Genomic DNA, 21,768 nt, shown 5'->3' with positions numbered 1-21,768 from the left:
GGCAATATCACAAATATTCAACTTCCAAGATTTGATTTTCTTTGATGGTAACTCATTATAAACAAAGAAATCTGTCTTTTCAATAAAGAGGGGCTTTCTGTTGCTGGCCGCTCCTTACAGATTTCAATAGGAAGAAATGAAAAACAAGCGAAAAAAAGTTGCAGTTAGCAGCAACTAACAAAGAGGAAATATTTGAGGACGTAAAAATGGCAGAGACCAATTGTAAGCTTCTATCCACCTTTCATTAGGTACCATCTCCATGAACATCTTCTTCAGCATCCTTATAGGGCTGACCACGGCCCCCATTGTAGCGCCGGCCGTGACCCTAGGCCGAACCCACGGCGCTTATTTCCTAGCCATATCGTGCTACCTCTCCGCCTTCTCAGCCGCCTCCGTGGCCGGCACCAGCCAACCAGCATGGTAGAATTTGATATACATATGGCAATACTACCTCTCCTCAACATCCCTTACTGTTGTGATTATATATTTATGCTAAGTGTTTTGTGATGCTCACTCCTAATTACTTATATAGAGTGTGTTAAAGATGAACTGTTGGTGTTGATGATGATAGTGATAATGGCAGCAATTATCACAATCATGATTTTTTATGGCCTGATGCTAGAGTGGAATAAAGTGGTACCCTAGGGATGATTTTTTTATGTTCTATTATATAGTTAGGGTTGTGGGAGGCATGATTAGAAGAACACTTTTCTTTATGTTCAAAAGACAATCAGTTTAAAGGAACTTGTAGGTGAGACTTTGTTACTGTGTGCAGATGGGATCGAAAGTTTGAAATGTCCATAGAAAGCTCGAGTGATTAAACATCTTTTTACATAACATTATTGCACACAAATCTTACCCTCTACAAGTTACAACTCAGTTTTTGAATTTTTCAAAAGCAACTTTACTAACTTGATTATTGAAATAGAAGATGCTACACTTTAGCTCCTCTCTGCTTTGATGTGTGACATGAAAACTTAGCTTTAACTCTTTGGTGTTAGCAATGACGGGTCGGATCATGAGTTAGAATTAGGATATATTTTGCATTCGATTCTCTCGAATTTTTTTTTTTTAAAACGAAGTCTTGAAGCTTTTTATCAAGAAAGATGTTGGTAAATTGGCGGTAGCTTGGATCATTCTATACATGACAGATTTTGAAAAAAAAACATCATCATTTGTTTTTGGTGAAAAAACACGCCATGATTTGGTTAAGAAAGAAAAACCATTTAAAATATGGGGACATGATTGGATTACAACAGGCGGTAGGTTTCATTAGTTTTATGCTGCACGCGCCTGATCATAGTCTACCAACAACTTAATTTCGAGCTGAGAGAGGAGAGTGGGGCATGCATATAGATTTGGTAATTTGTCCTGTTAGTTTCTTGCAATATAAAATTATCCTAAATACAAATTCGACTCATTAACTTATCGTGTCTGAATATTTAAACTTGAATTCAGTCATAAATCTTCCGTGTCATGTATTCACCCGTTTCCCCGTTGCTCTATTTTTTGTTCAACAAAATTCCAAGATATAAAATGTTTACCAAATGTTATCGAATACAATAATATAACGTGCTACAATTTCATAACAAGAATATATTTAAAGTGTATAGCCGCGCGGCTATACTCTTAAAATATTCTAATATGTATTGAAGGACAGGAAATGACGGTTTCATGCCTGCAATTGAGACCAACTAGTTATCTTCGGCAGATTTCAGGCCTGCAATTTTGCTCTTACATCTTCATTCTTGGCATTGTGCAGGTTATTGTTTATGCAGCATTGTATTTAAAACTTAGAAGAAAGAAAGAATTATTAGAGGATAATCAGGAGATATATGCATCAAGGATAGCAGATATTATACATTCAAAGAAAAGTGGAAAGATAGGAAGAGATTCATGCATCCAATTCTTATTAAAAACAAACAAAGATTTGAGAGATCTCGTCTTTATGAAACCTCTACCTGTGATGACAAAATTGGATTGCTTTGATCACGAAGAGGTTGAAAACGCAAAAGATATTATCCTAAATGTATCGCTTAACTCATAACATTCAGAGATGCTAATATTCAACCCTTTTTTTGTGAATGCGTATAGCAGCGACTGTACTCACATATTTAAATTGTATAGCCGCGCGGCTGTACTATTAAAATATATTATTTAAATAGTATAGCCGACCGGCTATACCATTTTTGGGGAAAGCGTATAGCCGAGCGGCGGTACTTGAGAATTATATTATTTAACGCGTATAGCCGCACGGCGGTACGTGTAAAATATATTATTCCAATAGTATAGCCGCGCGGCGTTACTTATAAAATATATATTTTTGAAGTATAGCCGAAAGGCTATACGGTCAAAATATATTATTTAAACAGTATAGCCGATCGGCTATACCTTTAAAATATTCCAATATACATTGAAGGATATGAAATGACGATTCAGGCCTGCAAAATCCCCAAATCTATTCGACGAATACAAAATCCCTAACCTTAACTCTTCAAAATGTCGTCGCCACCGTGGCGCCTCTGTCAGATGAGTGACAAGAGGGGAAATGCACTACCATGCTCCCAATTTGTCCAAAAGTAGGTAAATACTAGCTTCTAAACTTTCAAATTTGTGCCTATTATATCTAACTGGTTTAAAAGATCGCATCTTTTTATTTTTATTTTCCAAATATAGAATTTCGTCTTGATTTGGTTTCCTTCTTCTTGTTGTTGTTATTTTGGCTATGTTTTCTGTGATATAAATTCAATAATTTATTGGAACCATGAAATTAAAGAAAGATTACCCAGTAACACTCCTCACAGCAATGGCAGACCCATGAAATTAATGAAAGAAAATTAAATTTAAAATGTTTGAATTGATGAAACCAAGAAGTGAGTTTTCAGATGACCTCTGGGGTCTTTTAGTTTTAAGACTGGTATCTGTATTATTTTTTATTGCTCTTACATGTATTTAATTTATCATCTATACAGTTGCATGTATTTAGTTCGAAGATTGGTGGTGTTAGTTCTTTCACTTTAGGTTGTCTTCCCTCAATTAGGGTTAGAGACCTCCTTAGTTTTGGCTCCTTGAAAGTTCCCTATTTAAAAAAATGTCACCTTTGTCATTTTTGTTCATACTTGAGGAAAACATTCACATGCTAATAGGGTTTCAAAATGTTTGACATACATATGTTAAGATTCACATGTTCATGGAGCTTCAAAAATGTTGGATAAATGGTTTGACGTACGTATGTAGTTCGGAATAACATGGTATGTTGTGAGTACTTGTTCCAGAACACCAAAGCTGCAAGGTCTACAAGTTAGTTAGTAGCATCCTAGTTCCTTCAGGTTCTGATTGATAGATTGCTTTGAGTCACTGTGATATTGGTATCTTAATTTAGTGTTTTAAAAAGCTTTCCCATGTTTGGTGTAATTCTTTGCTCTTGTATAACTGAGATGTATTTCAAACTCTAAGTTCTAGTTTTGGAAAGTAGAGGATATATGGTTCGATACTTGAGAAGAAATATATTGCTCCACAAGGTTCTTGAGGGAAACTTACGTAAATCTGGTTTTTATTTTTGTGAAATATATGGGGACAGAGATTTTATATCAAAAGAATCCTTTTCCTTTATAGAATCTATAGTTCTGGTCTGGTGTTTCAGGGCTCTAGTTTTGGCTTACTCTTTGTTTTCGTTTTTAAATAAAATTCTTCATATCCTGTAACAATTTTGATTTCATAAGCCTTTTTTTTTTTTTTTACTGAGGACCTCATATCTTATGCTTTTTCTTTGCATGCGTCTTTAGATTAGCTGAAACTTCTTACAATCTATATTCTGGTATTTATATGTTCTCTTGCTTATGTAGTGTGTTCTGTACACTACACACAAATGTATTCTGGTATTTATATCTTTTTATTTTTATTTTCCAAATATACCAATTCGTCTTGATTTGGTTTCCTTCTTGTTGTTGTTATTTTGGCTATGTTTATTGGAACCATGAAATTAAAGAAAGATTACCCAGTAACACTCCCCACAGCAATGGCAGAGCCATGAAATTAATTAAAGAAAATTAAATTTAAAATGTTTGAATTGATGAAACCAAGAAGTGAGTTTTCAGATCTCTATTGTTGTTAATTGTTTTTTAGTATGTCAGTTGACTGAATATATAGAGTTCAATGAGTTTTAATGTGGGGCATATGCATATATTTAAATGTATGTACACATTTAAATACATATACTTATTCCACGATCCATGTTAATGCCCTTGTGCAGTTGTTGAGGAGTTGTATTGTGCAAGATGATGGGATTATTTAAATCACATGTGGACCGCTCTTGTAAATTTGCATAATTAAGCATCAAGTTATTGGCCATTCTAATCCGGTTCTGATTTGATTTATCTACATTCTGATTTGCGTGCTTTTCAGATACTGATTACCACTTTTGTCCTTAGCCATAATTTATGTTCATGATTTACTGTGAAGTGCTTAAATCAGGCATGAACATAAATAGAAATAACTTCAAGCTCAAGTTTGGACTTCCATTGTTTGTGTGTCAGATTGGTTCCTCCCCATGTCAATGTGTCGCTTAACTCATAATATTCAGGGTTGCTAGCTATACTCTTTAAACAGAGATTTGCTCGCTGTTCCTATTTTTCTTCTCAAGTTTGAGTGGTCTGGTTTAGTTTAGTTTGATTTCTTCCGTGATTTTAGTTAGGTAGGGGTGGATGTATGTTTCATGACCATTGTTATGAATTGAACTTCTAATTGATTTGTTAAGTTACATACATAAGAATTTGTTAAATACGCATGCTACCAACTAAAAAATATATTAATGAAAAAACACAACCTAAAAACTAATCAACGAAAATGAACTCAAAGATCCTACTGTGAAACTAAGTTCCTACTATGAATCCACCATAGGAGATTAGTGAGAGAGTTTCCATCATCAAAACCCTTCAAGCTCTTGATCTTCTCCGAAGCACCATCCTTATCATAAATCCCTTGCAAGGCATAGACAAAGCCCTTCCATCCTTCCTCAACTCCTTCTCTACTCAGGGCTGGCAATGCCCATTCCACAATTTCCTTAGCAAAGCCATCATCAGAGAACAAGATCTCAGTGACTGGGGATATGGGCAGCAACTGAATTCCAAGCCTTATTTCTTTTGCCTCTGGAGGAGCAAACCAAAGTCCACTGTCTCTCTTGTTTGCCCATAAAATTCCCACAATCCTATTTTCCTTTGTGAACTTTTCCTCATAAAGTGTATCTCCTTCTCTTACATGCCACCACATTTGAGCTGCTTGAATTTCCAGAGATGTAAGCATTGATCCACTATTGAAAAGATTGGTGTCTCCATAGGCCAAGCCCATCAATGCAGCTGAGTAGTAAGCATTCACTGCCTCACTTGTGCTCTCTTGGTTCCTTCCATCTCCAAATTCAGTCAGTCCTCCAGCCCATGAGTGCAGTTTGTACAGATCAAAGCATCTCAACTGCGGATAGTTTGAATTCGATTGGTTGCCAATGTTGATGAAATCTGCTGCAAGAGAGTAAGCTTGAGGCTTGTACTTGCTCCCCCATGCACGGTCAATCTTTGCAAGCACTGAAATACCATAAACAAAATATCCAAGATGATAATGGTGATCATTATAAACTCCAAACCCAAAATCTGCACCGCGATCGGTTGATCCTTGTTGGGTGACAAGTCCACCCCATTTAGGATCATACAAAAAACCATTCCCACTTAAAGTACCATCCAACCATGGCTCAATGGCGTCCGCCAAGTATTTCCTAATTGCTGGAACCACATCAAGACAATCCACCTCCTCAGCAATCAAAGCCAACCTTGCTGCTCTGGCAACCAATTTCCCATAAAAGTATGACGATTCAGTTGTTATTGGCGTCGAACTAAGAGCCTTAACATCACGACGAAGCGCATAAACAATTTCAGGGTATGAGGCTTGTTTGACGCCTCCGATTGAATGCCAAGTGACTGATATATTACGAGATTTTCAACTCCCACAAATCGCCAACAATGCCAACCAGATCGCCATCAATGCTCTTGTACTTGAAATCCTCCAAAACAGTAGCATTAGACAGAAGCTGAAGATGGAGAGGATGAGCTAGCATAAGCAAATCTCCCCGTCCATACTTTTCCCATTTATATTCCAGAGTGAATGGCTTTGTGAACACAGCTTCACCAGAAATGGGGTAAGCAGAACTAAACCGGTCAAGGATTGCCACGTATTTTGGATCAGAACCCGGCACCAATGCAATCCGAATATTCCCAGAATAGCCATCAAAAGTTAAGGTTGATGGGCTGCTTCTAATCAAATCAGCTGGGGAGGAGGTGTACATAACCCATGTTTGATTGTTGTTAAGCTGGACGGTGAACTTGGTCTTTGAGTTGCTCGAATAGGATTCGAGGATTGCGTGAATGGTTGAGATAGAAACCGCAGTGGGGCTAGACACATTGCAGGTGACATAGGGGCTTCCTCGAGCGAGGAAGAAACGAAGGTTGGAGGAGGGAAAGTCCAAGGTGACACTGAGATCAGTGAAGGCAGAGATTACACGGCCGCTGTTATTTGCTGTAGCTAAGTTGGCACTGGTTTGGGAGGCGGAGATGGTGAGGTCAGGGACAAAGGTTTGGGAGATGAAAGCAGAGGTGGAGGAGAGAGATGGGTAGGAGAAAGACAGAGAGGTGGAGGATGAGTTGATGCTGTAGGGGTGGAAGTACTCTGGTTTGTCACCATTGTTGAGAGCAAAGTTCTGAAAAAAAGAATTGGTGGGGAGAGGGGTGGAGAGGAGGTTTGCAAAGAAGAAGCTTGAAGGGTCAGGGAGGATTGTGGATTGGGTTGGAGGGAATTGGAATGAGGATGATAATGAGGTGGTGTGCGGAATTAGTGAAAGAGCTGAAACACAGAGGATGAGAGCAAAAGTGAAAGAAGAAGTGAGGTTGGTTGCCATTGCACCTTGTTGTGATGGTGAAGTCTCTCTTAAATTGGCCTCATATTTATAGGCTTTTTCAAGATGTTCCTAGTTGTGCAAGTTTTTTTTTTCTCTGGTTTCTCTTCGAAATTGAAAATTTTCTCTGCAGTATTTTTACTTTCCTCTTTTTTGTTAGTCCTGTTATAACTAGAGATTTGTTTCCTAGTGTTGTAATCTTTGTATATTCCTCACTAATGAAGGAGAGAATTTTTCTTCGTCTTCCTAATTTCCTTACACAGAGAGGCTGATTCCTTCGTCCAAGGTACCAAAGATTTCGGACTTTTGCGTTGTGTTTGGCTGTCGAGAAAATACCGGGAATAGTTTTGTTAAATCATTGTTTTATGATTTGCGGCTTGATTTATGCTTTTCGCATTTGTCTGTTGGCTGAATGAGAGGAGAAATTTTGGTCGATGCAAAAGTAGGTGGGGTCCACTTGATAACTGAGGAGAGAGTTGATTTTGTCTCATATTGGTAAAACCCATTTGGCGAATTGCTCCCAACCCGCTTCGTTTCGGGTTCGAATTCTGAAACCGCAACACTGCAATTCAGAGAGAGAGAGAGAGAGAGAGAGAGAGAGAGAGGGAGAGAGAGAGTAAAAATGGCTGGATTGCTAGCAGGTCAGCAGACGTAGACTTGGATCACAAAGCAGCTTCTCTCAGCCGTTCGATCCAGGATCTACGGCTCAGCTCTTCTTCCTTTTCAAACGTGTGGGTGGGTGTGTGTGCTTTTGAAATTTTTTATGTTGTGTATGTTTTTAAAGACAAAAATATGCATTGCTAACTAGCTTCCTTATAATTCCAATCTTCTTTTATACTTTGCATGTTCTGATTATGTGACAATGAAAGGCTGAATTGCTTTCTCACGAACTCCATGTCTTTCTTCATATTTTTTGCTGATTTAACAGTGCTGGTGGACATCAGGAAGAGATTGATGGAATGTTAGTTGTTTGTCTTAGGTTCCACGCATCTTATTATTGGCATCAAGTCAACATGCTGGACCCAGAGAGAAAAAAAAAGATTTTGCCAATCATGCAGATAAACAACTGTCTGCCAGTCGTTGCTAATTCCTTTCCCGACATTAGTTCTCATGTAGAGTAAGCTGTTTTGGTGCCTCTTTGATCCTGGAGTTTTATTGTCTGTGTAACAGGCAGAGTTAGCATGCGGTTAAATGTAGATATCCCTGTGGATACTGAGTTACAACAAGGTTGTATATGGCGCCAGGCAAGAGGATCCGCTACGGAAGCGTCAGGCATAGAGGATGTACGAGGGTCTTCAGAGGAGGTTCCTACCAGCAGAGCTTATTTTCTTTTATTCATTTTTTTGCCAGATTAAGTTTCATTATCCTACAGACAGTACAAAATTGTCTACTCCATGCTTTTAGAATCTTAGGAGTTCAGCTCTTCGCAGGTTGGTGTTGCTCAACAATGGTAAGATGAATTGGATAATCTTGCCTCTTTGATATCACCTCCTGAATCAGAGTTGAAAGATAGGATGTTAGTACGACTTCGGAAGTAGGATTTCAAGATGGAAAAGTCTGCATCCATTGTGCTGTCAATACTAGTCCCGGAACAAGTGAGGTGTGCACCTTCAGTTTTTATCTCTGCTTGTTTTGTTTTGGGTCGTTTGAAAGCAACAGAATCTGTGGCCATGGTTTCAATTTTGCCCTTACGTCTTCATTCTTGGCATTGTGCAGGTTTTTGTTTATGCGGCATTGTATCTAAAACTTAGAAGAAAGAAAGAATTATTAGAGGATAATCAGGAGATATATGCATCAAGGATAGCAGATATTTTACACTCAGACAAAACTGGAAAGATAGGAAGAGATTCATGCATCCAATTAGATTTGAGAGATCTTATCTCTATGAAACATTTGCATGTGAGGATAAAATTGGATTGTCTTGATTACGAAGGGGCTGAAAACGCAAAAGATATTATCCTAAGAGACTCCAAGGTTGTCAATGTATCTCTTTAAAACATTCGAGTATGTTCGAAGAGTACAGATTCGTATAGTATAGCCGCTTGGCTATACTATCAAAATATTTGAATATATTCAAACAGTATAGCCGGCTATACCTTTAAAATATTCAAATAATATATATATATATATATATAATATTGAAGGATATCGTCGACAGACCTTATCGTAAAATCCCCAAATCTATTCGACCAAGCACAAAATTCCTAACCTTAACTCTTCAAAACGTCGTCGCGAGCACTCCTACGGTGCCATAGCCGCCATGATTAGAAGAACACTTTCTTTATGTTCAAAAGACAATCAGTTTAAAAGAACATGTACGTGAGACTTGTTACTGTGTCCGGATGGGATCGAAAGTTTGAAATGTCCATAGAACTTTCGAGTGATTAAACATCTTTTTACAGAACAATATGCCATGATTTGGTTTAGAAAGAAAAACCATTTAAAATATAGGGATATGATTGGATTACAACAGGTGGTACGTAGCTTTCATTAGTTTTATGCTGCATGCGCCTGATCATAGTCTACCAACACCTTAATTTCGAGCTGAGAGAGGAGAGTGGGGCATGCATATAGATTTGGTAATTTGTCCTGTTAGTTTCTTGCAGTATAAAATTATCCTAAATTCAAATTACACCCTTAACTTATCGTGTCCTCTTACAAGTAAAGGGGGTTCGTATAGATATTTGTTGTGTTTGAAGGGTGAATCGATTGACAAGTCCAATACCAATATCTTGATTTCTAACGGCAATGCATCGTGGGCTATATATATATATATATATATATATATATATATCGTCTGCTAATACACGGCCAATCAATGTTTGTATAAAAATTCTTTCCGGCATCATTCCCATTTCGAGGACTCACAGAAATGCCTCGGATGGTGCCACAATTTGTTCTACGTACAACAATGTGTTGAACTACTTCAACAAGTATGCGTGAAAGATATCCAGCATCTGATGTTCGTACAGCAGTATCCACAACTCCCTTTCGGGCTCCATAACAAGAAATGATATATTCTATTAAAGACAGTCCTTCACGTAAATTGCTTTGAATAGGTAATTTCCCAATTCATTGGGCATTTTGATACAATCAAATAGAAAGCCCCAAGGGCGCCATATTCTAGGAGCCCAAACTATGTGATTGAATAAATCCTCTTCTATCCGTTGCGGGTCGAGGACTCCTTCCTCTTCTTCAAACTCCGATTCGTATTGTTCATAATAAATCTCTGATCAACGATAGAACAAGATCCATTTTGCATCATATCTAAGGGATTCCATGGTTCGGGCCAAAGAAGCAATGTCACTCGATCATTATCAAACTGACTCGCAATCTTTTTCTGTCCGTGAGGATCCCACGGAGCACCTTCTACTTCTAATAGGCCATGAACTAGATCAGAATCATTCTCAACGAGTCCATAAGAAGTGATCCCATTTTTTCATTGGGTCGAGGTAGAGACCAAAGTCTTGAGCGACCGATCCGGCAAAACAACTCAAAAGATAAAGAAGTATCGTTAATTTCTTCATGCTCGTTCCAAGTTCAAGTACCATTTGTACAAATAAGAATCCCATTCGTTACATGATTTCTTCTTCATATAGATAGATATAGGATCTATGGAGCAATTACTTAGAAGTACATTTTGTGCAACACCCTTCCTATCGATAGAAAAGGATCCCATGATCTGAACCGATCTTACTTGGGATCGCAAATCCCAAGTTTGTCTATGAAGAGCATATCTAATTATATTAGTGTCTATAATTGATTTCTTCTGTGTAATACTAATCGATAAGGCCTCATTGGTAAGTGCTACAAGATCTCGTACATTGGAACCCATGGTTATGGACCTGAATCCATTAGTATGGAACATTTTCTTTTCCAAGTGAAATCCCCTAGTATATGAAAGAGTGAAAAAGTGCTTTCGTTGTTGTGGAATAAGAAGCCTTCGTATCTTAATGCATGTATTTAATTTATTCGGAGCTATTAGAATGGAGGGTGTAGGTTGATAACCCACAGCGGAGGGCATTCTATCCAATAAAGCGGATACTTCGGATCCTACTTGGACAAAATGGAAGATATTGTCGATAAATAGAAGTACATCTTGTTCATTAACATCTCGGAAATATTCCGCCATAGTTAGGGCGGTTAAACCAACTCTCATAGGAGCTCCTGGCGGTTCATTCATTTGACTGTAGACTAGAGCCACTTTTGATTCTGCAATATTTTGTTCATTAATTACTCCAGATTCTTTCATTTCCATGCAAAGATCATTTCCTTCACGAGTACGCTCACCTACTCTACCAAATACGGAATACACCCCATGAGCTTTGGCAATGTTGTTGATCAATTCCATAATGAGTATTGTTTTACCCACTCCAGCCCCCTCGAATAGTCCTATTTTTCCTCCACGGCGATAAAGGGCTAAAAGGTCTACTACTTTAATTCCTGTTTCAAAAATAGATAATTTTGTATCTAACTGTATAAAGGCAGGTGCAGATCTATGAATAGGAAGATGTTGTGCAAGTATCTACAGGACCTAAATTATCAATAGGCTCTCCAAGCACGTTGAAAATTCGTTTCATGCTTGTTTGAGTAATAGCAATGAGATTCCCCAATATCATGCTAAGAATCTCATGCTAAGAATAGCTAGGATTTTCTAGAAGAAGATGTCATTCGTTTGATGAGAAATAAAAAGGAATATTGAAAATTCGAGTGGCTGAAGTGAAACTACTTTAAATGTGAAAGAAAAGCAACAAGCTGGAGTGGGAAAGTCGAGTCGAAAAGAGATTCCTCACTCCATACGCAAAAAGGAAGAGACTCATAGAATGGCAGAGGCAAATAGAGCTTTTGCACATTTTCATTAATCCATGAACATGATCTATATAGACACATAGACCCATGGATCCATACATCTCAATCGGAAAAGAATCAATAAAAAAGAAGGAATCGGAATTGATCGATATATTTCTCGAAACAAACGAAAAGGAAACGAAAGACGAAACATAAATCGTGGATCAACTAATCTTGTTTAAGAATGAAATCTCATGTAAATACCAATTATCGATATGTTCCTAATCCGCCTTCCCCCAACTCTTGGAGGAACTTGAGTTTGCAAAGACACTTGTTTCTATAGAAAATGCTCAATTTCATTTGATTGAATGGTTCTCCTTGTTGTTTGAAGAAATGTAAAGAAGCAAACATGAGATAACAAATCTTGAATTCATTCATAAATCTTTCATGTCATGTATTCACCCGTTTACCTCTCTATTCTATTTTTTGTTCAACAAAATTCCAAGATATAAATGTTTACCAAATGATATCAAATACAATAGTATAACAAGTTATTATCGTGTTTCATAAAAAAAAAACACTACACTAACATGACTTGTTAATAATTTTGTTTGCACATTATGTACCTGATCATGTCCTATATGATTTTGTCAGGTCTAATTGAACAAGCCCAATGGTCGTTCTCTACAACAAGTTATCCACAACTCATTAAGTCTTCAAAAGCCCAATCCAAATAATTTTGAGCTGAGAGGGATAACTATGGGAGGAAAACAGCCCATTTGACAATATTGGCAAGACCTAAAAGATGAAAAGAAGAACATGAAGCCCATGACCCCATTGGCTATTTTGGAACCTCCCGGTTTTTAGACTCGAGAGAATACTACAAGGCTGTTTTGATTTATTTACAACTACTAACCACAGTTAAATTTTAATTAACCAGTTTACTTGCAACCAACTTCACTTGTGTTACACATATTGCCTAAAAGCTTATAGCAAGTTATATACTGACGTCAGTCGCATGACGTCTTTGAAGGGCTGGCAATGAGTTGTTGACAATCAGATAGGGGGGCAACTGAATTTGACCATCTCAACCAAAATTCTTGTACACGAATTGAGGAAAAACTTACCTACTTCCGGAGAAAAATGTACATGTGACGGGATTAAAATAACATTATTTTGCTCTTTTCATCCAATCACGCTACGTCATGTAAAATTCTTATTACGAATAGCGAAACATGATTGATTTCTTTATTGATGATAGCAAAACAGAGTTATCTATTCTTATGGTATACAAGTTTTTCTCATATTATGAGGTGTATACACTTATTGCAGTCAATTTGTTCTCATATATAGTTGTTGCATAATACGCTCTTATATTTGACTCTCATCATGTACTGATTACGTGATTCATTGCTGCGAGATATATACCCAAAAAAAAAAAAATCATCTCAATACAAAACTCAGAGATCCTTTCTTTCTTTTTCTTTTTCATGTACTCAATACGAACATCTCGAAATACCCCACTATAGACAAATGGGTGATTGTGGTCACACACTATTCAGCAAAGGGAAAAGGATAGGTGCCAATGGTTTTATGCGTACAATTATGCACACCTAACTTATCCTGCATTAAAATCTTATGTTAAGTTACCTTCACTTTTGTTGAGCTGCCTCTTTCACATAGTCAAGCTTTTCTGGTATGTTATAAGCTTTGGTCCCACAAACATGCATATTATTTGCCCTTTTGCAGACAGCTTTAGCGCATGTCTATATATCCTCTAATGTTTTCCTTCCCTCTTTGTTTTCTTTTTTCACATTTAATGTGCTTGGATGAGTCACTTACCGACCATGATTGACTTCAATCGTTGATGTAGCAAGAAGTTGGGTATTGGTGATTGGATGTCACCCACTTGGATATGGACGATCGAACTTAGAGCATTCACAATAAACTTTTTAAATTATCTCCTTAAACAAATTTTAAGGAAGAATTGGAAAAATATAACTCCAATCATGCTCCCTATCACCTCTTAAAATAGAGAGACTTAAATATGAAAAGAAAATAAAGACTCTTAATGACTCCCTATAATTTAATGCTGTTTTATTTTATGTATATTTTAAACTTCTAATCGACGTTAACATATTTTTAAAATAGAGATGACTATTATATTGAACTAAAAAAGAATTATAATATTTATAACTCCCTAAACTAGAGAGTGTGATTGAAGTTCAACTTTTATATTGAACTCCTAAACTAACTTTCGTGTGCTTTTAGCTAGAATTTGACTTAAAAATAGGAAGTACGATTGTAGAAGCTCTTAGTAGTATTCTCAGTGCATGGAGAAAGCTTCCCTTTACTTTTTGAACATTAGGTTATACAAGATATATCAAGTCTGTGATGGGATAAGTTTACGTGCATTAGTCCCACTGTTTATGACTTTAATCCAACACTTTCTATCCAAAATTTTCTTTCTTCCTGAAAAGTTGATACGTAACTTACATTGTTTAGGCACTACACGACTTTGTGGTAATTTTTTTTCAATATTAAGAAAGCAGGGAGATACAAGAATTCAAATGTTACTGGTTTTGCCAAGCAAGGCTATAGGACCCAGCTGGACAGTGCCACTGTGTGCTATTATTGCCTGCTTACCTAACAAGTCACCATGCTAATCAGAGTCTCATGTCAATTCGAAACGTATTATCAAGCAAATATGCCAGTTTTGATTGAAATTAATTACAGTTACAACAGATTTAAGTACATATGCTTGAGATTTATGTATCAAATAATAAATTTGAATCACACGTTCAATCAAGAATCACGCAATTAATGATTTACGTACGAATGTATTAATGTTGTGGAATTTAATCACATCCATGACAACTCATAATCTTATCAACAAGTTGTTGATAAGATACCATACCAAGCGATATGATTTTTTCTTTACAAACAATAGAATTTTAGCAACTTACCTAACAATAAAACTACAATGATAGAGACAAACACCGCCACTAGACTAGACTAAAGTGAGCCAAGTGGAGACAAACACCGCTAGACGAATCGTCTAGCGCAGTTGGTAAACACTGTCGATTGACCAGTTCAAATATTCAGTTCAGTTCATGCAGATTCTGCATAAATTGTTTCAGTCAAGTATTTTCAAATTCCTAACAGATCATGGTGACCCTTGGAAAGTAAAACCAGTACACAATGGTTAAAAGGGCAGGTCACAAATATCTATGAAGAAACAGGGAAAATATTATTATAGAATCACACCATATCTCACAACTGTCAGAGGGATTTGATTCAGAAGCCAAAACAGTAAGAAATCTCTGAGAATCAATTGCCCACACCATTACTAGTCTCTGACTCATGAAATGAAAACCATCCCTAAAAGGCTGCTATCCTAAGGCCCAAGCCACATATCCCATAAACACCCAAATATAGTATTAACAGTTCAGCAAAGAAAAACCCGTGGTGGTGGGTGTTTCCAAGCAAAGAAAGTTAAACCCTCTGTGCATTTTCATCACTGTTGATGGTGTTGTTGCTTGTGATATTCATTTGGCTCTGCTTAACAGGGTACTTGATGGCATTGAGCCCAACCTTGCGAAGAGCAGCTTTGCCAAGATCAACACCACAGATGTCAGAAAGCCTGACCAAATAAAGCAGAACATCAGAAAGCTCTTCCCCCAGGTGTTCTTTCTCCTCCTCTTTCCAGTCAGGGAGTCCCTTTGGAACCTCCCCTTTCCATTGGAATATCTCAGATAGCTCTCCAACTTCACCCACCTGAGATTTCATCAGAAAGGCCAGAACTTTATTACATCCAACTCAACATTAACAAAAAAAATTTAGCCTTCTGATTGTTTTAACTTTCTGCGAATGACGACAATTTAAAAAGCACAAAAAAAGCACAAGGGGGCAAGAAAACACAGAAATGCGGGCTGCTAAGACATTCGCCTCAATACCATGACAAAAACAAAAAGGAACATCTGTTTGCAAAGCAAGTCAAGTTTGACCTCTGGTTAAACATGATTCACTAATACTCAGGCCAAAAGTTAAAAACTTTAAAATCTTAACTTGGGTTTTAATAAGAAGAAGGTTAAAAAGAATTGAAAACATACAAAAATAAGAAGCCCACTGGCAACGCATGCAAACCCATTTGTTTAACAATCCAGCTAGAGTAAGTCAGCTATGTTTATTTCGGTCAAATCTTCACAAGCCCATGATGAAAGTGAAAGAAAATATGGGAATAGCACAGAATCTAACAAATTTATTTGGATCTTCCCTATTTCATGGATCACACAAATTATTAATAAAGAAAAACACCTATCAAACAGTAAAGGCCAAACACAAAATGACATGAGAGAAGACAAGAAGACATGTTTATGGGTTTTGAAAGATGAACAAACCAGAGCTAAGAGAAGGTTTCTGGGGCTGTGGAACTGATCCCAGTCTCTTTCTTTGGCAAACTCCGCCATTTTCTTCTTGAGAAGATCAAGAGTAACGCTTTCACCTTCTGCAAACCCAGTCATTTTCTAGTGCTCTCTCTCTCTCTCTCTCTCTCTCTCTCTTAACCAGACAAACAAAGAGATCTCTTGAGAATGACAAAGCAAGAGAACCAATTTGAAGAGGAGGAGGAGGGGCAAGAGGGATAAGAACGAGGTGAGAGACAGCTAAGACCTTAGGCCCAAAGACCAGAAAAGGCTGTGCTGTGTGCAATTACTCTTGGTCAGGGCCTCAGGGCATTTTCTAATATAAATAGAATTCATGATAAGAAAAGATTGAGTCTTTTTTATTTTTCTTATTTGATGCAAAAGATTGGGTGTTACGGTGCGTTTAGATAGGGAAAATTAATTTGGGATTTAGACATACACCAATTCTCACGTTTGAATTTTTAGAAGAAAAAAAAAAACATAAAAATATAGAAATTTCACTGTGGAAAAAAATAATAATAATTTGGAAGGGGTGAATTTCAACTTTAAATTCTATTAAATAATTCTCATGGATTCTCGCCTGGTTTTAATTAATTATATAGTTTACTTTTTTTCTCCTAGAAACTTGGCTCGTCCTCTCACACATCCTGTCCAACGTGTTAGCGACAGCACGAGACATTTGAGCCTGCCATGTCACCATTAGGAGTTCCAGTCAATTCGGTTAGCAAGCACATCAAACTTATCATAAAATCACCTTCATGTCCAATTTTCTTTTTCTTCCCCAAGCTTTATAAAGCTACGATCCTATGACATGGCAAACGAGGCCTGGGCATTTAAATCGAAAACCGAGTCGAATTAAACTAAAAAAAAAAAAAAAACTGGGTTGATTACAAATCGGACTGAGTTGACCAAAAATTGGATTGGATCGGTTTGGTTTGATTTCGATTCCAATTCTTGTAGCGAAAAAATTGGACCGGGCATGTATTTTTTAATTTTTTTAATAAAATATTTAGCCTCAATGCTAAATTTCTAAACCCATAACTAATCTTTTCTCAAGCCCAAATCCAAATCACATTTTCTAAGCTCAATCACCTCATTTTGCATGAAATTGGGCCATTTGTGGTTTTTAAGTCCAAAAAATAAATTTTTAGTTGGTTATGTAAAAAAATAATTATTCACTCAAAAAACATTTCCAGTCGAAAATCGGAAACCGAACCGACTTATAGGCAAATCAAATTGCATGATTTTTTCATCCAAATCGGACCGAACCATACCAGATGAATAATTCTAGTTCTAGTTTGCAGTGAGAACCGGACCGTACCCACCCCTATGACAAACTATGCAAGTGTTAATTGTGCGTGATTAACACGTTTTTATTCAAATTATGATGCCTTTCGTACTACAATACTCAAATGTATTTTCAAAATTAATGTATGTGAGACTTACTAATGGGCCAACGATAAAAGTTAGTGTCGCATGCCCACACGCAATATACACTATCGATCTCTTATTTAAATACCTAACCATCAATACATGAACCTGTAATACATGGCCAAAACTAACATCAATGGCATGATGTAAACACACCAAACTAGCATGATTTGGTGACTTCACAAGACAATTGTGATGAGACTCTGAAAAAAGAAAGGCATGTGAAAGAAAAGAATAGAAGACGAATCTCCCAAACTTGACTTTGATGAAGACGCAAGACATGCTCAGGGTTTGAATGCTTGTGAACTTATGCCAATACATGGAATGATCCATAGAATTATTGCATGTAACGGTAAAATCATACGTCTTATCAATGTGATATTACAAAGTGTAAATACTTCATTCTTCGTCCAAAGGTAAATCATTCTAGTGATAGAGAAACAAAGTGCAGATCTTATTTAGTCGCAACTGAATCTTCGCTTTAGATTGTTTATTCAATTCAATTTTATCTGCAAGAATTTATAAACCCTACAACATATTATATGTGTAATAGTTTATATGTATTGGTTGGAAGATAATAAAAAAAAATAGAATCGCGTTTCCAACGAGACTATATATAATAATGTAATATATGATGCTTCCTCTAGCTATCCAAAGTGTCATTTTCTCTCTGTATTTTTGGGGTCATTAATCAATTAATCCATGCGTATTAGGCATGCTAATTAAACACCCCTCCCTAAGACAATGATTATCGTTTTTTGGGGTAATAAAGTTGACCAAAAGAACAAGTTGACTAAAGGCCCAAAGCAAACCTATTACCAAACCAATGATACTTTTTCTATGTTGCTAATACATTGGTCACCTTGGAAATGAAATCACTATGATAGATAGAGAGATATATTATATATAATACAACAGTTAATCCCATATTATTGAGAAATTATCTTGTTCTTTTCTAGACAATATATTCGGTAAGAAAAGTAAGAGAGTGGATAGAAGAAGAAGAAAAATTATTGCTAGGTTGTTTATTTTCATGTGACAGTGTAGAGTGGTAAAACAATCTAATGAAGAAAAAATGACGAGTTTAAATTTGATTATCGGTTTTTATTTTCCGACAGTCAACCCAATTAGTTTATTTTCATGATTTCCCGGTGGAAGCTTCTTCTCTGGAAGAGTAGGATCTAGAGATCAGAATTCAAAAATATTTGCCAGCATGATTCAGATAAACACTGAAAAAAAGAGAGTCAATTATAGACTTATATCCCAACACAATCATCAATCATGCATTCATGTTGTATTTGAATATGCAGAGATACGGAATGGACCAGATTAAAAAGAATCTATGGAGAGATAAGGATTCACATGTTCATGGAAGAAAATGCATCAAAACTGTGAGCCCTTTGACAAATTAATCACTGGTCTCTGGCTTTTTCACAAAACCTTGCCCTTTTGGTCATTGTCATATACCTTTAGGGAAAATATAAAACTTTTGGGTCACCGTCACCATCAAATATACCGAAAGCAAACGAATTAACATCATCATCATCATCAAAGTTTTCAAAAATTGGTATTGGGATCGGAATGTGTGGCTGATTTTCGCTTTATAACAAAGTTAGCAGTTAAAAGCGTGGTATGAAATCCAAATATAGGAGACTTTGACTCCCACAGAGTTTGGGTCGGTACTTGTGAAACCACAGTAGTAGTACTAGAACGGTGTTGAGGAGAAACGTCTGCATGTCACGGGTGATTATTGTCAGTAATCACATGAGGAGAGAAATAGAGAGAAAAGAACAAATTTGCGTGTCACAAGTGAATATTATCGGTAATCACATGAGAAGAGAGATAGAAAGAAAAGAACATTACATTCGCATAACAGAATTTCTCTTCGGTACGAAGGGTACTCATGATTATGCACCTAAAATTGATTTGTTTAAGTGAAAATAATAATTTTCCCTTTTTAGACTGTCTTGGCCTTGACACGTTCTTCAAGTAGGTAGCCCCTATTATGCACAACTCGATGAACTAAAATACAAACAAGAGTGCAATCATATGTTGATAATCAAACTAGACATATCAATTATAACTTCTTCCAATAACAAAAGTTGTCCTACAAGAAGGAATGTTGAGCTCGCTTTGGACGATTAGTCGTTGATTGACACATAGCACGATTTGTCCTAATGAATGATCAATCAAATAATACAACTATCTTGTTTGGGCTGGTATTGGGAATTTGGGAGGAAGGGTTTTGCAGACTTTTGACTTCCGTGCCAAGTCTTATCTGGCCCAATCACTTGCGTTGTAAAGAAAAGAGCCAAGCTCCAATCTATATGCTTGCCCAAAGCTGAAAGTGATTCACTGTTTGGCCAGGCCCACATGAAAATTTAAAGTCTTTACTTTATCTCCACAAATAAATATCTTTTGTTGTGCCTCTCATTGCGCATTGCACCTCGAATTTGATCCCTCTTCTCTCTTTACACATTAGAACAATTAGAATATCGCTTTGTCCCAAAAAAGTCTTCTCTCCTCTCGATATTTCCTTTCATACTCTATTACCATGCATGCATTGGGCCTAGATTTCTTTAAATTTTCATCTTCAATTAAAATGTGCATGGCAGAAAGATGTTTTCTTTTTTTAGTTCAAAACAGAGGTGCTTTTGAATTTGAAACCTCTTCGGATAGTTCGAATTGAATGTTGTTGCGAAACAGTGAAAGAAAAGTAAATTTAAAATTTTAGAGGATATTGGACAAAGAAAAGTAAAGGATGTGACCATACTGAATGTGAGATCAATATCAGTGGTAAATAAAGATTCATTCATTGATGTGCATGCAATATTTGCCGAGGCAGCCGAGAATCACCCAAAACGGGCAGTTCATGGAAAAATAGCCCAAAAGAAGAAACTGGTGCAGTAATAACAACAGCAAGAAGGACAACAAGTGCATCAAATCATCAAGGCAAGCATATATGCTTGTGTAGTACACAGTGCAAAATGGGTCCTCCAAGCCCCTTTAGCATCTCGTGCCTTATTATTGAATCCAGTTTTGTTATTTTGTGCAGTTGAAAAGGATACTAACAGATTTCCCATGTGAACCCTTCATGACTTTTGCCCCAATTTTAGGACCACTGTCATTTAACATATGTATATTTGCAGACAGCCTCTCCTGCCTTTCAATGCCCAAAACTCAAAACCCGTTTAAATAAATTTTTTTTTTAAAGGATTTTAATCACAAATGATTTCTAAGGTTCACAAAATTAACACGTTTGGTTTTTTATGTTTTTTTTTTTGTTGACATTATTGGTCTTTTATGTTACATCTCACACATAAATTTGATCATGCCGTTAGATTCAGTTAAAAATTTATGTTAGATTGTTGACATGAATGCCACATGGATTAAACAATATTTTTAAAATTTAAAAAATTATTAGAAAACAAAAAAAGAATACTATGGGTAGGAAATGGGGATGGGTCTTGGTTGGGGTTGGGGTAGATCTCGGGTGGGGATGGGAGTAGTTGTATGATGGCGTTGGTAACGTTGGTCTTGGGGTGGTCTGGAGAGAGAGAGAGAGAGAGAGAGAGCATGAGTTTTTTTAAATTATTTTTTTAGATTTTAAATGTTAAATAATTTAAAATTATTTATTTAGATTTACATGTCATTATCTCATTGGATATACGGGCACCACATACATGCCACGTCAGCAATTTAACATAAAATTTGAAGGAACTTTACGACATGACAAAATTAATGTGTGAGGTGTAACATAAAAAACTAATAATATCAGAAAAATACATAAATAACCAAAGATGATAATTTCGCAAATCTCATGAACTATTTGTCATAAAAGAAACCAGGATTTAGGCTCTCTTTGTTGATTGTATTTGCCAAGTAAAATTTTAAAAGGAATTTACCATGTACACTAATGTTACCCCCTTGGACTGCAATCTGATTCTTGGCTATATGGGGATGAAAATTGAATTCTTGCTAAAATTTAATACAAGATAAGTGCTCTACCATTAACGTTAAAAACTCGTGAAGCTAAGACTCTTTTGCCTAGAATCCCACAGTGGGGGAGAATATAAAGTTGGAAGGTTTAATGATATATAAAATGGCAACTTACCATGTAGCATCAACATATGGGAAATACAAACAAAACATGAACCAGAAAATAGAAAGAAATGAACAACTATATTC

The 21,768-nt window shown here is 36.5% G+C and overlaps 3 protein-coding genes and 1 long non-coding RNA gene across 4 annotated transcripts; 1 reads left to right on the top strand and 3 right to left on the bottom strand.

Moving 5' to 3' along the window:
* Positions 1 to 5: 5 nt before the first annotated feature.
* LOC148916058 (uncharacterized) lies at positions 6 to 513 on the bottom strand. Its single transcript, XM_089055355.1, is given in 2 exon segments — positions 6 to 299; positions 302 to 513. Coding segments are annotated over 2 exon segments (288 nt in total). The 5' UTR covers positions 465 to 513; the 3' UTR covers positions 6 to 174.
* Positions 514 to 2,451: 1,938 nt separating this feature from the next.
* Positions 2,452 to 8,947, top strand: LOC103342827 (uncharacterized). The gene is made up of 3 exons (XR_016128040.1): positions 2,452 to 2,583; positions 7,866 to 8,537; positions 8,654 to 8,947. It is a non-coding gene; the product is annotated as an uncharacterized LOC103342827 (long non-coding RNA).
* Positions 4,787 to 7,240, bottom strand: LOC103342856 (glucan endo-1,3-beta-D-glucosidase-like). The gene is given in 2 exon segments (XM_089054860.1): positions 4,787 to 5,985; positions 5,987 to 7,240. Coding segments are annotated over 2 exon segments (2,079 nt in total). The 5' UTR covers positions 6,941 to 7,240; the 3' UTR covers positions 4,787 to 4,860.
* A 6,007-nt stretch (positions 8,948 to 14,954) lies between the features above and the next one.
* On the bottom strand, positions 14,955 to 16,447 carry LOC103342826 (uncharacterized). Its single transcript, XM_008246485.3, has 2 exons — positions 16,126 to 16,447; positions 14,955 to 15,502 (listed from the first exon to the last, which is right to left on the bottom strand). Exons 1-2 carry the CDS (start codon positions 16,246 to 16,248, stop codon positions 15,221 to 15,223), a joined length of 405 nt encoding a protein of 134 aa, XP_008244707.1. The 5' UTR covers positions 16,249 to 16,447; the 3' UTR covers positions 14,955 to 15,220.
* Between the last annotated feature and the right edge of the window lie 5,321 nt (positions 16,448 to 21,768).

The sequence above is a fragment of the Prunus mume genome, linkage group LG6 (genome assembly GCF_029339155.1).
Source record: "Prunus mume cultivar Tortuosa linkage group LG6, ASM2933915v1, whole genome shotgun sequence".
Classification (NCBI taxonomy): domain Eukaryota; kingdom Viridiplantae; phylum Streptophyta; class Magnoliopsida; order Rosales; family Rosaceae; genus Prunus; species Prunus mume.
This window is presented reverse-complemented; position numbering and strand designations above follow the sequence as displayed.